Source organism: Zingiber officinale, chromosome 7A, assembly GCF_018446385.1.
Source record: "Zingiber officinale cultivar Zhangliang chromosome 7A, Zo_v1.1, whole genome shotgun sequence".
In the NCBI taxonomy this organism is placed as follows: Eukaryota; Viridiplantae; Streptophyta; class Magnoliopsida; order Zingiberales; family Zingiberaceae; genus Zingiber; species Zingiber officinale.
The window spans coordinates 111230368-111247529 of record NC_055998.1 but is presented as its reverse complement, the minus strand read 5'-3'; the positions used below and the strand labels follow the sequence as shown (position 1 = coordinate 111247529).

General features: G+C 37.3%; 1 protein-coding gene across 1 annotated transcript in view; it reads left to right on the top strand.

Moving 5' to 3' along the window:
- Positions 1-16104, top strand: part of LOC122000379 — a 32184-nt gene extending 16080 nt beyond the window's left edge. The window contains exon 2 of the mRNA XM_042554789.1: positions 15628-16104. Coding sequence (XP_042410723.1) covers positions 15628-15787 — 160 coding nt within the window. The 3' untranslated portion in view covers positions 15788-16104. The remainder of the gene's footprint in view (positions 1-15627) is intronic.
- Positions 16105-17162: the final 1058 nt, after the last annotated feature.

Here is a 17162-nt window from a genome sequence, read left to right as displayed (position 1 = left end):
ACTCCCCCTTAAACTTGAATCGTCCTTACTCCAAGCATGAACCTCAATCTTTGAAAAATCATCAAATTTGAGTGACTTTCTAAAAATATCAGATAGTCTTCACATATTCTAGCTCAACTTCTTTCTTTGCAATGTATTCTTGAATAAAATGATATCTTGTGTCAATATTCTTGCTACATTTATTAAACATCGGATTCTTTTCCAAACTTTGAGCCATCATGAACTTTGTAGCATCTTCTAGTTCCATATGAAGTTCATTTAACAATCTTCTCAACCATATAGCATGACAAGTGCAAGAAGTAGTTGCAACATACTCAGCTTCACAACTAGAAAGTGTCACAATTCTTGTTTTTTAAACTCCACAAAATTGCATTATTTTCCAAAAAGAATATAAAACTAGTTGTACTTTTTTCTATCATCAATGTCTCCCGCTAAATCGCTATCACAATATCCTATTAACTTGTAGTTGTTAGAAGATGAGTAAAGAATGTCATAATCAAGAGTACCTTTAATATAACGAAGTATCCTCTTAACTGCCAACATGTGAGACTCAGTTGGATTTTTCATAAATTGTCTCATAACTCCAACTTTAAAAAAATGTCAGGTCATATAGGTCAAGTATCTTAAGCTCCCAATAAGACTTTTAAATGCAATTGGATCAATCTTTTTTTCTCCTTTCTTCACTTTGGATAGTTGTGCTCCAAATTGCATAAGGGTATTAGCTGATTTGCAATTAAGCATATTGAATTTCTTGAGAACCTCTTTTGCATAGCTTTCTTGTGAAATAAAGTTCCATCCTCCATTTTCTTTACTTGGATTCCCAATAAATAAGTCATGAGTCCCATGTCAGTCATCTTATATTCATGACTCATGACTATCTTGAATTCTTTAATATTTTTTGATTATTTCTTATAAAAATGAGACCATCCACATGGATGCAAACAAGTAAGAAACCTTGACCTTCTTCTTTCATATAGAATGCATACTCATGGGTGCATATCAAGAAACCATTTCTTGCAAATACTTATCAAGTCGATTGTTCCAAGCTCTTGGTGCATGCTTAAGCCCATAAAGTGCTTTCTTTAGCTTCAAGAACTTATCTTCATGCCCCTTAACACATATCCGATAGGTTGCTCAATGTAAACATCTTCATTAAAATAACCATTAAGAAAGGCAGATTTAACATCCAACTGATAAATCTTCCAATGATTTTGAGCGGCAAGAGATATCAACAAGAGATTTATCTCCAATACCGGAGCAAATACCTCATCATAATCAATATCTTATTTTCTGTTTGTAGACTGTAGCAATAAGTCGTGCTTTATACCTTTCTACTTCTCCATTGACATTCCTCTTTATCTTGTACACCCATTTACTCCAATAGTCTTATGGTCTTTTGGAAGAGATACTAACTCCTAAGTATTATTCTTCACAATGGCTTGAATTTCTTAATCTATATCTCCTCTCCATTTCTCATCCTCTTTTGCTTCTTCAAGGCTCAAAGGTTGAGCATCTGCAAGTAAACAAAACAAACTCATTTCATCAATAGCATGAGTCTCATTATAGATATCATCAAGGCTTCAATATTTTGGAGTTTTTTCTCCTAAAGATGATCTCGGTGTGATTGATAACCCGGGTGCACGTGAAGTTGTCGGTGAAGTAGATTCCTTTTGGACTTCTTGCTCCACATCAAAGTAAGGAATGAAATCATAAGACCCTTCTTTTTTCCTTAGAGCTCCAATCCCATGATGAAGTATGTTCTTTTTGGACTTCTTGCTCCACATCAAAGTATGGAGTGAAATCATAAGACCCTTCTTTTTTCCTTAGAGCTCCAATCCCATGATGAAGTAGATTACTTTTGGACTTCTTTCTCCACATCAAAGTAAGGAGTGAAATCATAAGACCCTTCTTCTTTCTTAGAGCTCCAATCTCATGATGCATCTTCATTAAATTCTACATCTCTATTAATCATAACTTTTCTGCGGATTGTACAATCTGTACCCCTTAGAATTTTCATTATATCCAATTAAAAAAGTTTATCATCTAACTTAGATCTTTTTTGTTCAGGGACATGTTCAAATGCAATGGATCTAAATACTCATAGATGTGACATAGTTGGTTTCCACCCACTCCATCCTTTTTGAGGTGTTACATTCTTCAAGTTCTTTATTAGAGATCGATTTAAAATATACACAACACATACCACTACTTCAACTCAAAACACCTTAGGCATGTCTTTAGACTTCAACATACTCCTTGCCATATTAAGTATTGTCATGTTCTTCTGGCAAATCCATTTTGCTAGGGTGATCTAGGACGAATTCCATGCAACTGACAAAAACTGTTAAATTCATTAAATGTAAATTCACTACCCCTATCAATTCTTAATGCTTGAATTTGATATCTATTTTTTTTTCAACAAGAGCTTTAAACCTTTTGAATGCATCAAATGCCTCAGATTTTTGCTTCAAAAAAATAAACTCATGTCTTTCTACTGAAATCATCAATAAAGGGCACAAAGCAATAGCTTTTGCCTAGAGATTGAGGCTTAATAGGACCATAAACATCATCATGGAAAGTTGGAGTGGTTTGGTTGCTCTCAAAATGGATTACTTTGGAAAGCTCTTTCTTGGATGCTTGCTAAGTAAGCATGTTTCACATAATTGATCAGGGTGATCAATTTTTTGAATCCCTTTTACCATCTTGTGATCTCTCAAAGCTTTGAGTCCATCAAATTTCAAATGGCCAAACCTCATATGTCAAATCCTTGATAGATCCTGGATATAAGTCTTCAAGCACATCAGTTCACAATTTTTCAAATCCAATAAGAACATCTCGTTCTTAGTCATAGACACCTTAGCAACAAGGTTAGAATCTTGATCTCGTAGTCAAAGCATATAATCAATCTTTCATATGAATCTTGTAATTTCTTTCTAAAAGTTAACCAATACTTAAGACATTGCTAGTCAATTTTGGAACATAATAAACATTGCAAAGGACTCTATGGCCGCCATTCTTTGTTTCAAGAAGAATCGTACCTTTGCCTTCAATTTTCACATTTGTGTTGCCTCTAAAGCTTACAAAACCTTTCTTATTTTATCAAGCTCCACAAATTTACTTTTGTCATCTGCATATAATTGCTAGCTCCATTATTGAGATACCCTGTCTTTGCTTTTCCAATATAGTCCTACTTAAGTGTAAGAAATAAGGATTGTTCTCTATCATCTTCCTTGTTCTCCGTTAGATTTATCTCTTCATTTTCCATATTTGACTACACTCCCAATCATAATGACCAAACTTATGACACGAATAATATTAAATTTGAGATTTATTTCTTCTATCATCATACCTTGCATAATTACTTGCAAATATTTGATTTCTTTTATCAAATTGAGAAGGTTGCTCATCTCTCCCTTGACCATGACCACATACTGAACCTCGGCCTTGACCTCTACTAGAAACACCTCCTTTGGTCTTCAAATTGGTCTTTGCTTATAATACATGTTCTAATTGCTCTTGCTTTCCACAATTCATCTCTCTTCATGAGCCCATAATGATCCTTTTAATTCATCAATGGTCATAATCTTTAAATCTTTAGACTCTTCAATTGCAACAACATGATTAAACTTTGTGCTAAGAGAGCATAGTACCTTCTCAATTACGCAAACATCAGGCACGATTTCTCCAAGTCTTTTCATTTGATTGATAATAACAAAAACTCTTGTAAAATAGTTGGAGATATGTTCACTTACCTTCATAAAGAGTGATTCAAACTCATCCCTTAGAGTTCAAAGTTGCACCTTCTTCACCTTGTCCACTCCCATAATAGAGTTGTGAAGCATCTCTCATGCTTTCTTTGATGTTGTCTCATTGGCTATTTTCTTGAACATGTCTTCATCCAACCTTGATGGATGATGCTAAGAGCACATTGATCTCTCTTTCTTTATCCAAAGCATCCTTTTAGTTTTGAGGTAGAGTTGCCACATCTAGGGACTCTTCAAAACCATTTTCAACAATATCCCACACTCCTTGAGATCTGATTATAACCTTTATTCGAAGTGACCAATTCTCATAGTTGAGCTTGGTAAGTTGGGGGTATTAGAAAGAAAAGGATTTTGATGTCATTGACTTTGATACCACTTTGTTGGAAGGTGGTGGGATCTCAAATAGCTTACTAGGAAGAGAATAGTAGTATAATGACTTGTATTATAAAAATGATTTGTCTTGCAACTTTACACTACATGACTATTTATACTAAATAGAAACTACTAGACCATGCTTCATCAATTAGATACATGAACTTATTCTATCTAGATACATGAATTATAAGATTCAAGTTTCACTTGGTTCATGTACATCAAACATTTATTATGGTTCATGTATTCAAATTTAATTCAACTTCTAACAAAGACTTATCACTCTTGGTAAAAGGGAGAACACGCATGATTGATTTGATCAATGATCACTTTGTACAAGTTTGTGTATAGTGTAAAATGTTGGGTTCAAAAGAATTCATATATCTTCACAGTGATATGAAATTGTCCACTTTGGGCCTAAGCCCTTATGGTTTTATTTTTTGGCTTTACCCAAAATGCCTCATACCAATGAGATATCTTTCCCTTATAAACTCATGATCTTTCCCATGTATTTTCAATGTGAGACTTTGTTTGTAACCTTGCAATCCCAATATAAAAAAGTTAAAAAGTGTTCTCAAGTTAGTTCTCCTTCTAGTGGATTATGTATATCAAATGGTCATTTGGACATGGGACAAATACTCATCCAAGTTTTAAGGTCAAATCTTGATGTGAGATGATAAGGTGAATATGTTATATATATGGCAATAATTCGACCAAAAGATTTTATTGGATTGATCACTTTTAGAATAATTGCTTGATGTCTTGCTAGAGGCCAATCAAAACTTGTGTACCTAAATCAATGAAAAAGATATTCATGTGGTATCAAATAGTTTGATCTCTCGTTGCCATTGCCATTATGTTTAAAAACCTATATAGTAACATGGTGAGAATTAAAAACCTCGACATATGATGCATTTAGTTTGATTGAAGGGTTTAAGATAAGTTATCATAATTAATTAATCAGATATAAGAATTAATAATGCTAATTATTCTATTATAATAAATTAAAAGTTAATTTATTCAATAAATTAGAGATATCAATTACAAAATTAACAATAATTTTCACAATTAAATTTGATGGGTAAAACTAAAAATTAATTAAAATTTTAATTTGGATTTAGTTAGCTCAAATTATTTTTGCAATGGTTGTATTCTTAATTTAGAATAGAAATTATTTGAATTCATTAAAATTCTGGCAATATTAAGTATTTTTCTTATAAATTTCTGTGGATTGTTATTATTATAGATAATAGAATGTCAGTCCAACAATCATAAAATTATGGGTCAACTTAGGAACTGATGATCACTTATAAATTTCTTGTTACCTCCTTTTTGTTGACAATAATGAGTCCTGCTTTTGGATCTGACAAGTGACAACACCATGATGCGAAGTTGTCATCAACTTTGACAAAAAAGCTTGTGTTTACCATCACATGACTATCACAACCATTGTCCAAATATCTCAAAATTTCAACTTCTTGTTATTCAGTCATGCAAGAGAAACTTTGTCTCCCTCTTCTTTAGAGCACACTTCTTTACAATTTTAATGGACTGATTTGAAAAATTGCATCTTTTCATATGAATTTATAGTTTTTCGACTCATTATTTGTCTTCTTATGCAACAATGTGACGGAAAAGCACTATATAATTGATATCCTTCTTGTTTATAATTCCTCTCTTTGCTTTTATTTTGTCACTTCGTTGGATAAAAACTTCCCCTTTCCATGTATCATTTCTTCTTGGCTCCAATATTGGGCTGGGGATGGAAAATTTGATCTAGGGAGTTGATTTGAAATCTTGATCAACTTGGTTTTTTTGAGGAACTTATACTAGTTTATAAAAAATGTAAATAGATAATTCCTTAGGTTATTCCATTGCAGCAACTACCCTGAAGAAAATTCATGTTTTCCTTTAATCACATTTCTATGACCTCTAGCTTGATAAAAAAAATTCATGATTTTTTTGAGAAAGTCTTAAATTAGCATTGTCAAATATTTCCAGAATATTTGAAGCTTCATGAAAGTTACTTTTCCATATTGTGGCTTTCATTTCTCAAGAAAATTATATACAGAATGATTACACTATCCTAGGGTCAGGGTACAATGCATAATAAATGAAACAATCAATATGACTTTACACCCTCCATAACCACTTAGCGTGAACTAGCTGTCTTTTAGTCAAAAAAACCTCTGGAACTCAGGGTATGAGATAAACAAAACCTGTTTGTATCTTATGTATGATGTTGTTCATGGGGATATGGGTTGCTTCAAAAATCAATTTTTTGTGAGCATGCCAAATTTGATATAGTGTATAGGCAAATGCAATCTTTTTTGGCTCTGTTCTTCCATGAGGTACCTCTAGCTTCTTTTTTCAACCATTTGAGAGAGTTGTTCGTCATTGTCATGTGTCTACTAATACCCAACCAATGCCTGATTTGATTCCATATGGTGCTACTGAGTTCACAACCAAAAAATTAGATGATCCTGTGTCTGCTTCCTAGTTGTACAACTCATACTTCAATAGTTTGTGGTCCTGTGTAACCAATCTTTGATTCCTAGCCATAACACAAATGAGTGTTTGGGGATAAAGTGGGGGTTTTGTGTGGCTGTCACACATGCTAGTTTGCTGCATTTTGGCCTAAAATGATCATAAGCCTTCACTTTATTAATTCCAACCTTCTTACACTAGTTTGACAGTAATTGAATTATGGCAAATTCATTTCCAGCTGCTTCAAAAAGACTATTCTTCTGAATTTTGCTTCCCTCTTGATAAAGGGGAGTCCCCTTTCTTTGGTTCCCATGTCCACACTGACTGACCTTTGGTATACACTGTTGATCCGTTGAATTCACAAGGAGTCCTTGGCATGTATGTTTCATAAAACTTTTGTGAATAACGCCATTATTTCCAATCCTCCTTCCTTTGGACAGCACACATCTTTCCATACCACTAAGAGTTTCTTTGTTCCCCATAGAAACACTCTGCATAACCTGGTAATCTTTGAAATGGTTATTGGGAATCTGGCCATCCAGAAACATTCTACTCTTTCAAGGACAGATCAGATTAACTCAGCTCTAGCAACATAAGATAGAGTTCAGCTGGTCCAAGTATATATATATATATGCAGCTATCTTGTCAACAAATGGAGCATAGTGTGCCACTTTGAGCTTTCTATGCTGCTAAAGCTATACCTAGGTATCGGAAAAGCATAGTACCTTTCGAAATCTGTGTTAACTCCATGATTTCCTCCAACTTAGGCCCAACAATACCAACTATGTAAAGCAAATATCTCATCACATTAACACTCAGTCCAGCAATCTCTCCAAATTTCTTAAGGCATTTTAGAAGAATCCCAACTAATGTAACATCCCCTCAAGACATAAGTATTAAGTCATTCGCAAAAGCTAGATGCGTGATTTCAGTTCAACACACATACGGTGGTAATTGAACTCAAAATTCATAGTCTAGTTTCACCAATCTAGAGAAGTAGTCCAAACATAATATAAAGAGTGTTGGTGATAGTGGGTCTCCTTGCTGTACTCCCTTCTTGCCTGAAAAATGTTCATATAAACTTCCATTTATTGCCATTGAGTACGAAATTGTGGTCACACGTTTCATTACTCACTGAATGAGCTTGTTTGGAAGCCCAACATTGATGAGTACCTCATGAAAAAACTCCCCAGCTACTAGTCATAGAGTTTTCGCAGATCAATCTTGATGCAAGAGGATCAAGGAGAATAACTAGTTCGTGACCCCCGGCATGAGTGTGCTTCATTCTCTACCCTAGCGAGGTGTAATCGAGGTTTCCAGTAGCAAACATGGCCAGCCCGTGTTTCTTGGCATGGGCATGCTTCATTTTGTGCCCTAGCGATGTGAAACCGAGTTTTCCAGGTGCCAACACAGCCGTATTGCATTCTATTCCTTAACGAAGCGAAACAGCACGTTCCAGCAAAGAACATGGCTTGGCCGTGTCCTGGCACGATTGTGTGGCTCCGCCATGGTTCAAGCAGATCGGGTCACCAAACGATCTAATTTTGGTCTTTTAGGATTTGTTTTGTTAGTTTTATTTTTTTAGGATTTTTAGTCAATTTAAACACTCGTTTGGGTTGATGTTAGACATTTTGTTTTTGGTTAATAAAGTTTCTTTTCACTTAAACCTAGAGGCGACTCCTCTACGTTTATCGACTTTTCTTCCTTCTACTTCTTTCTCTACAATCCCTCTGAAAAAAACTTACCTATAGAATAATCGCTATTCTATCCCTGAGATCAGTTGGTATCAGAGCCTTTATTTTTTTTTTATGAAAGGTAAATATATATATCATAAAAATGTACAACATACATATGCCCAAAGATAGTTGCTCATTTCTGATGAAATATCATATCTGAGTAGATGTCTAAGGGAAATGATACATGTGTGTGTATCCTCATAATTACCATATACTCTCATAATACCAGCTTCATTGCTAATGAACACTGTCAATCAAACAACCCACTAAATACAAACAACACAAAACAGATGTCAGTCTCTGTGCAAGTCAGGTGTCATCTAGTATATCTGGGCCATCTGAGATAATCCTCCTATCCCATCCACTCTCACAGCCAGGCAGTCATAATGCAAGATGCCCGTATATCATAACTTGTTGGGGTCATGTAGGTCTCTCTATCCTCTCACCAAGTGATGGAGTCGCCTCTTGTGGCATGTGTCACCAACTATCTCTCAGGGAATGCCATGTGCAAGTGGCAGCCTAACGCATCCATGGATATCCTGTCTGCCATCTGCTACTGATCTATCGGTTGACTATATGCATCCGACTATCTTCCATTTGTCATCCTCCCGGCCTTCCATCTCCTCCGCCGAGATTAATGTTCATTGGAATGTTGATCTCTATAGCAAGAGATGTGTCATCTGCTCCATGTGCATATGAAAGTTAACCCATAACAACTGATGTATGCTAGCAATGTATACCATCCTCCCAATCTCCTCCACCCCAACCTTGGCCAACACCATGCCCCTCTGGAGGTCATCCCAAGTGCCTCTAATAACCTCTAAAGGTCAGCCTAAGTGCCTCTAATAATCGTGGAATTTCAGCATAGGTGTCCCTGATCACATCTACATACCTCTGATCCTCACATCCACATAGATGCCTATTATTCATAGCTGTCCATCCTCTCATCCTCTCCTCCACCACAAAGTGGTACCACTACTACTGTAGACCAACCTCAAACTCCATGCACATCTAGATGCCAGCTCATGTATGCCGCTGATTCTTTTTCCTATGTATTCCTTGTGCCAATCAAAATAAGGTTACACAAGGCTATGTACCTATCACTATGCACTCACATCCCAAACCTAGATGTATACACTCTCACCTCTCACAACTCAATAACCTTGTGTCAACAAACAAAATAAGGCTATACAAGGCTCTATACCTGCCACTACCCTAACCCCTATTAATATGACAAAACATATACCCTCACAACCAAAAACCAAGAAGTATACTCTCACATCTCCTGGATCAAAATGTATACTCTCACCTCTCACAACTCTGGTCTCATGTCAAACAAAATAACGTTATACGAGGCTCTATATCTATCACTATAACAAGATGTACACCCTCTCGACTCACGGACTAAAAAATAACAAGCTACCCTAAAAGAAGACTCAAATACCTGCTCCAGCTAGAAGCAAGGTCCTGTATGAGTGTATATTCGATGGTCAGTGTCAGGTCTCCCTCAACCAAGTAGTCATGGAGTATCAGCAACAGGTCGCATGATCGAAGAAGCACTCCCATGTCGGACGAGGTGTCTGATTTGAATGTGCAAAACTCTGCTCTAATATAAGACTCCCAAGATGCCCAATCTAAATGGATCCCCATCCAAGGTCCCTTCTAGCTGAGGAATCCCTGCACCATTATCGTAGCGCACAAGACGAGATGCTTGAGGATCTACAAAGACAAATTGCATAATTGACTCAGCGCTTAGCGATGCGAGATCTTGATTCTAATTCCGTCTTCGAAAACCCATATCACCATCGTGAGCTTGATTTTTGAGTTGATCTACTGGAATTTTCTTGTACATTACAAGCGGAAGGATTTGTTAATTGACTCAACGAAGTTGAGAGAATTTTTTATTATAAGGAGGTGCCCGATCGTGTGAAAGTGAAGTTGGTACACATCAAACTCAAGGGTCAAGCATCCGCATGCTGGAACAGTTGCGACACTCACGAGAGAAATAAAGAAAGTCCAAGATCACTGATTGGAACAAGATGAAAGGTCACTTTCTTTCCTTTGGATACACTTAGTTTATATTTTCAGTGACTTCATGCATTGAGGCAGGATGCAAGAGAATATACCAAGGAATTTTACCAATTCATTGCCCTGAATGATTTGTATGACATAGAGTAACAGTTGGTGACACAATATTTTAGAGGATTGCGCCAGTCTTTTCAGGATATTCTCAGCCTTCATTCATTATGGACTATTTTAGAGGTTTATCAATGTGCATTGGCAGTTGAAACACAACAAAATTTAAAACTAATGATTAGAGGTGATCAAAGCGGTCGGCCAACTCGCCCTTGGATTCACGTCCTATGCAATAGACACCACATGTTAATCCTAAAACTCCTATCAAATATTTTAGTTGCTGTAAACTGGGACATAAGACCACCTAGTGCAAGAAATTTACTAGCCAAAGGGGTAAGAATTTATTGATTGAGAAAGATGTGGACGACGAGGCTGAAGTAGTTGGCTATCCGGTTTATGACGATGAAGAGATTGATGAGGTTCCATATGGTGATAGCCATGTGACGTTAATCGTTCGTAAGAGCTTGCTAACTCACAAGAATGATGTGAGGGATGATTGGCTAAGGACTAATATTTTTCACGCGACCAACACAGTAGTGAATAAAGTTTGCAAAATGATTATTGACAGTGGCAATTGTGTAAAAGAAAGCTATTCAAAAATTACAATTGGAGATAGATCACCATCCTAAACCGTACAAGTTATTGTGGTTGAGTAAAGGAAGTGAGGTAATAGTAGATCGGAGACGCCTCATGCCTTTTTTTTACAGCAGATACTATGACGATGCTTGGCGTGATATCGTGGCGATAGATGCTTATCATATATTGTTAGGGTGATCTTGGCAGTATGATCGCAGTATCATTCACGATGGGAGGAAGAACACATACACTTTTTAGGCAAAGGAAAGAAAATCACGCTAGCACTCCGACGAGAGGACACCACTCCTATCCCAATAACCTCTAACACTAACCTCCTTTCTATATCCATACTTTTAGATGAGGTGGCACAGGGAGATATTGTCTATACCTTACGACCTGACAAGTACAATACGATAGCTATGGGTCTTGATTTACCACTAGAGGTGCAACAATTGCTCGAAGAATTTGTAGAATTGATGCCAGAGGATCCTCCTCCTGGGCTACTACCTATGAGAGATATCCAGCACTAGATTGATCTTGTTTCGGGATTGAGTTTGCTTAATCGACCAGCGTATCGACTCAGTCCTAAGGAAATCGAAGAATTACAACGACAAATATTGGAGTTGTTAGACAAGGGTTATATTCGTGAGAAGCTATCGGATTCCAAGAGGAACTACTCTACCTATGACTTGGAGTTGTTTGTCATATTTCAGTCCGTGAAGCATTGACAACACTACCTTGTACAGAGAGAGTTCATTCTATTTCCCGATCACGAGGCCCTGAAATGCATCAACGACTAACACAAGATGAGTAGGCGACATGCCAAGTGGGTAGCTTACTTGCAGGAATTCACCTTTACACTGAGGCACCAAACAAGGAATTTAAATCCTATAGCGGATGCCCTGAGTCATTATTCTTCACTACTTACTACCATGAGCACTAGGGTTATAGGCTTTGAGATTTTTGCCGACATGTATACAGCTGACCCCTTCCTTTGGAAGGATATTTCAGGAGGTGAAAGAAGGTCATCACCATGGTTTTGTTCTACATAATGATTTTCTTTTTCATGGATTATGGTTGTGTATTCCGTTCATTGCGACAGCAGATTATGAGTGTGCTTTATAATGAAAGTCGCTTTGGCCGAGACAAGACATTAACTCTCATCTCTTTTGATTTTTATTAACCCAAGTTAACCAATGATGTAACTCATTTTGTGGATTAGTGTCACGTGTGCCAATTTAAGAGAGCCCTCGTCAATGCAGGTTTGTACACTTCTTTATCAGTTCATGAAGCTTCGTGGGTTGACGTCAGCAAGGATTTTGTATTGGGTTTGTCCCACACCCAATGATCCTCTAATTTTATCCTAGTTGTGGTTAACAAATTTTCGAAAATGATCCATTTTGTAGCTTGCCGAAAGACTATGGATGTCGTACAGATTTTCCATCTCTATTTCAATGATATTTTACATTTACATGGTATTCATCAATCCATCACTTTAGATCATGATACCAAATTCATCAGTAAATTCTGGAAGTGCCTGTTGGGAAAATTGGGGACACATTTGAATTTTAGCAGTGCCTACCACCCACAAACAGATGGTTAGATTGAGGTGATGAATCAGAGTTTGGGTAACCTATTGAGATGTTTGGCAGGATCTAAACTAAAGCAGTGGGATTTAGCATCACCTCAAGCAAAATTTTCCTACAACCGATCAAAGAACAAAACTACACGTTCAAGCCCTTTTGTGGTTGTCTATGGACGGAACCCATCCAGGGTACTAGATTTAGCCCCCATTCCATGCATGAGACACTTTAATCCAAAAGTAGATGAGATGGAAGAGCATATTCGGGATATTCATGAGCATGTGAAATAGACTATTCATGATAACAATACCAAATACGAGGAACGAGTTGATGATCATCATTGTCAGGAACTTTTTGATGCTAGTGATTTTGTTTGGGTTGTATTAATCCGAGATCCTTTCCCTACCGACGAGGATAACAAGCTCAAGGAATGGAAATTGGACTATGTGAGATTCTATAGAAAATCAATGATAACGCCTATAGGTTGCGCCTCCATAGCCATTTGAAGACTTTTAACCTCTTTAATGAGAAGTACTTAAGTCCTTACTCTATGGATGTGGATGACCTTACCCTAAACTCGAGGATGAGTTCTCTTTAACTTGGGATGACTGATGCAAGAGGATCAAGGAGAACAACTAGTTCATGGTCCCCTGACACGAGTGTGCTTTATTCTATGCCCTGGCGAGGTGTAATCGAGGTTTCCAGCAGCAAACATGGCCAACCCGTATTCCTTGTCATGGGCGTGCTTCATTCTATGTCCTTACGAGGTGAAATTGAGTTTTCCAGCCTTGACACGACCATGCTGCATTATGTTCCTTGACAAATCGAAATTGCTTGGTCGTGTTCCCTGGCACAATTGTGCCTTAGGGCATGGTCATGTGGCACTACCATGGTTCAAGTGGACCAGGTCGCCAAGCGACCTAATTTTGATCTTTTAGGGTTTGTTTTGTTAGTTTCACTTTTTAAAGGATATTTAGACTATTTAAACACTTGTTTGGGTTGATGTTAGACATCTTGTTTTTGGTTTAATAAAATTTCTTTTCGATTAAACCTAGAGGTGACTCCTCTACGCCTATTGAATTTTCTTCCTTCTATTTCTTTCTTTGCAATTCCTCTGAGAAAATTCGCCCACAAAATAATCAGTATTCTATCCTCGGCGTCAAATCTTGTGCATGCACCTGAAGGATATAAGTTTTTTGCTATATTGTCTAAGCAATTCTTATGCCAAGTGGACATAATTAATAATGCTTCATCCTTTTATGAAAGCAGCTTGTGTAGAACTTTGGCAAGCCGGCTAGCCATACTCATGGACATAACTTTGTATCAAATGTTGCAACATGCAATAGGTCTATAATTCTCAACCCCTTGTGCATTGCTCACTTTAGGCACAAGCACAATTTTTGTGAGTTTCAGCAGTGAACTTGAGGCAAAGAATTATAACATCACTGTCAATAAGTGATTATTATTAGTTTCCCTTGACTGTTTAAAGAAGCAAGAAGAATAGCCATCCGGTCCTAGGATTTGTTATCTACTATTTGTATAACACGTCTTTCATCTCTTTAGCTGCCATCTCCCTACATAGATCTTCAGCTTGTTGTTAATTTATTTTTGGTCTAGCAGCAACAGCTTGTTCATCAAAGTCAGTGCAGTCTGATTCTGTTCCCAGCAAGTTCTACAGAAAGCCACAAATTCTTCAGTAACCTCTTGTTGAGAGCACATGTGATCACCATCTACTTTGTACATGGAAACCACTTGGTTTCGTATCCCATTTTACTTGAACAGGTCATGAAAAATCATCGTGCATCTATCACTGCTTTTTAGGAATCAGTTTTTTGACCTTTTGTTGATATAACATTCTTTCTGCTTCTCCCAGCATATAGGCTTTCCTTCTCAATTCCACCGTGGTATCCCTCAGTCGTGTTTTTCCAGGTTGTGCACGAAATTGCATCTGCAACTCTTGGGAGTTCCTGGATGCAACTTTTGCTCGGGCTGAGATGCGGCCCTAATGCTCCCTATTTAGTAGTTTAAGAGGACCCTTTAAAGTCATTAATTCTTTACACACAAGCTGAACTGTTTAGTCCCATTCATTGCTGTCCATGCCTCCTTTTACCTGCCCCCTTGGAACGGTCTAGTGGCTAGCGCATAAGGTGTTGCCACCATGAGATCTGGGGTTTGAATCTCGACATAGCCGAGGTAAATGTCTCCCGTATGTGCTAGTCACTATTCCAAAGGCTAGTAACCGTTCGTGATTTACCTCCTCCGTGTTAGCCTTGGGACGGGTTGGCGGGGGCGCTGGGGGCGAGTGTATTCGCCTTTTGCCACCATGCCTCCTTTTACCTAATTTTAGAAATTTGAATGTTTGGTCCACGTGTTGAAGAACCAGAAAGGAGTATGCCTTCGTGTCTCCAGCTGAAAGAGAGTATACATAGTGAATGGTCAGATAGACAACCCGGTGGTAGGAAGTTTGCTTGCCAAAAGAATTCTGCTCGTAGCCATGGTGGATTACTCAACACTTTGTCTAGTTTGAACCAAAATAACAATATCGTTCATCCATGTATAAGTGTATCCCGTATATGGCATATCTACATTTATTTTTTGTTTTAAAATATCCTAAGTTTGTTTAACCTTTCTAACACACAAAATAAGAGAAGATTTCTTTACTTATCACTTCTTGGAGATACTAAGTATAGAACTAAGAACGAGAGAATTTTATTTGGAAGAAATTTGTTACATTATCCTTGTCTCATTTCCCTTTATACCTCCTACACTTTTCTAAGATCTAACTAAAATAAATGAGCCATTAAGTTTTACATTGCATGAGAAATAGGGAACCAAGAATATAGTTTGCTTTTATGAAGTCTATATAGTGTTATTTTGCATAAGTAACTATGATTTCCTTTGCCACTACATGGATAATAAGCAACTTCAGTATTAGTTGACAGAAGTGGAGTTTTATGAACGTTTTGAACTCAGGTGCAGGATAGGTGGAAGCATCTCGAGCAAAGGGACAAGCATTGCAGAATTCCTGATCGAGAACAGTGAATGCCTTTGCGTAGGCGTTCAGAAGAAGGGGCAAAATGGTGGCTATCTCCTCAACACTAGGACTCACAAAAATTTCTGGCTTCTTGGTTAGATTTAGTGGACGTGTAGTAACTCCATTCTTAATGCCTTACATGGGAGACGAACGATTTGCTTATTCTGAGGGATCGTATGACCATTCGCAAAGCAAGAAGCAGTTGTTATTCGCAGGCAAGGAACAGGAAACCAATCACTTGAGCTGTAATTTAACCATGCACAGTGCCAATGTATCTTATAAACATATTTCCCCCTTTTTCTTTAATATAAAAGGCATTACTGTAAGCTTGAGATAATATTGTAGACCATTTGGTGATCTGTCGGAGTAATCAGACATAGCTTACGGATGATTGTAGATGAGAACTGACATTTTCTGTGTTTTCAAGATGCAAGTTGGTACTTTTTTTTTGTTGTTAATCCAGCTATCAGTTATTCGCATGGTTAATCATAGAAGTGATCAGTCCAATTCCATAAAAATTTATCATCGACTATCAAAGTAAATATAGGAAACATAGATGGCTCCTAAATATGGGAAGCACAGTTGCATTCTCACAAAGAGCCTAGCATCATAGTGATTCGAACACCGTGAATGTATGATATTCCTATGCGAGATTCAAATTAGCGGTCCGAGCGTTTGGATTTGTCGACATCTATCCACTCTAGCAACGGTCCACTAATGGCTCTCGATGAATCCTTGCTTTCCGATCGCCTGGAAGTGGTGGAGTACCTAGAATCTGCTAATGTGGGCGCTGTCCTGATCTGTTTCACAATGACTCGTACTAACGTGGCGATGGCATCCGGAAGCTTAGATATGTTCCAAGTGCCTGGACTCCGAGGTTGGAATGATTAACGTCTGGACTTGACAATTTTTTTCTTTAGTCGCCTAGGTGATTGTCTAGTCGGCCGGAATAGAGCTCATCCCAACTCAATTCCGTTCTTCTCTTTGAACAGTCTTCCTTCTTGTTTCTTATCCCTCTGATGCATCATATGAGCCCTCGCCCCATAGAAGTACTCTTCTGCATCTTTTCGTCTTTCATATGCATTAAGTATGTCAGCTCTTTTCCGTGCCATCCTTCATGACCGCTTGTGTCTTTTACCATCTCGAATGTTTTTGTATTTCCATAATCTCTGCATACTTAGGCACACAAATTAAATCCATAAAATCTAATTTAATTCAGTTGAACTCGTATCAAAACGGACGTAGCTCAACCACTTGGGATATTAAATATTAAATTTATCTCTAAACTCTAAATATTAAATATTAAATATTAAATTTGACCCCCTCGAGTTATACATTCATGCATTCTTTTCCTCTAACTCAATATATCTCCCTTTGAACACATAAAAAATTTAGGGTTAATTTTTTTCAAAAGTCTTTTAAATATCAGAAAAAAAAATATGATTAATTTTCCAGGAATTTAGTGCATTGTATG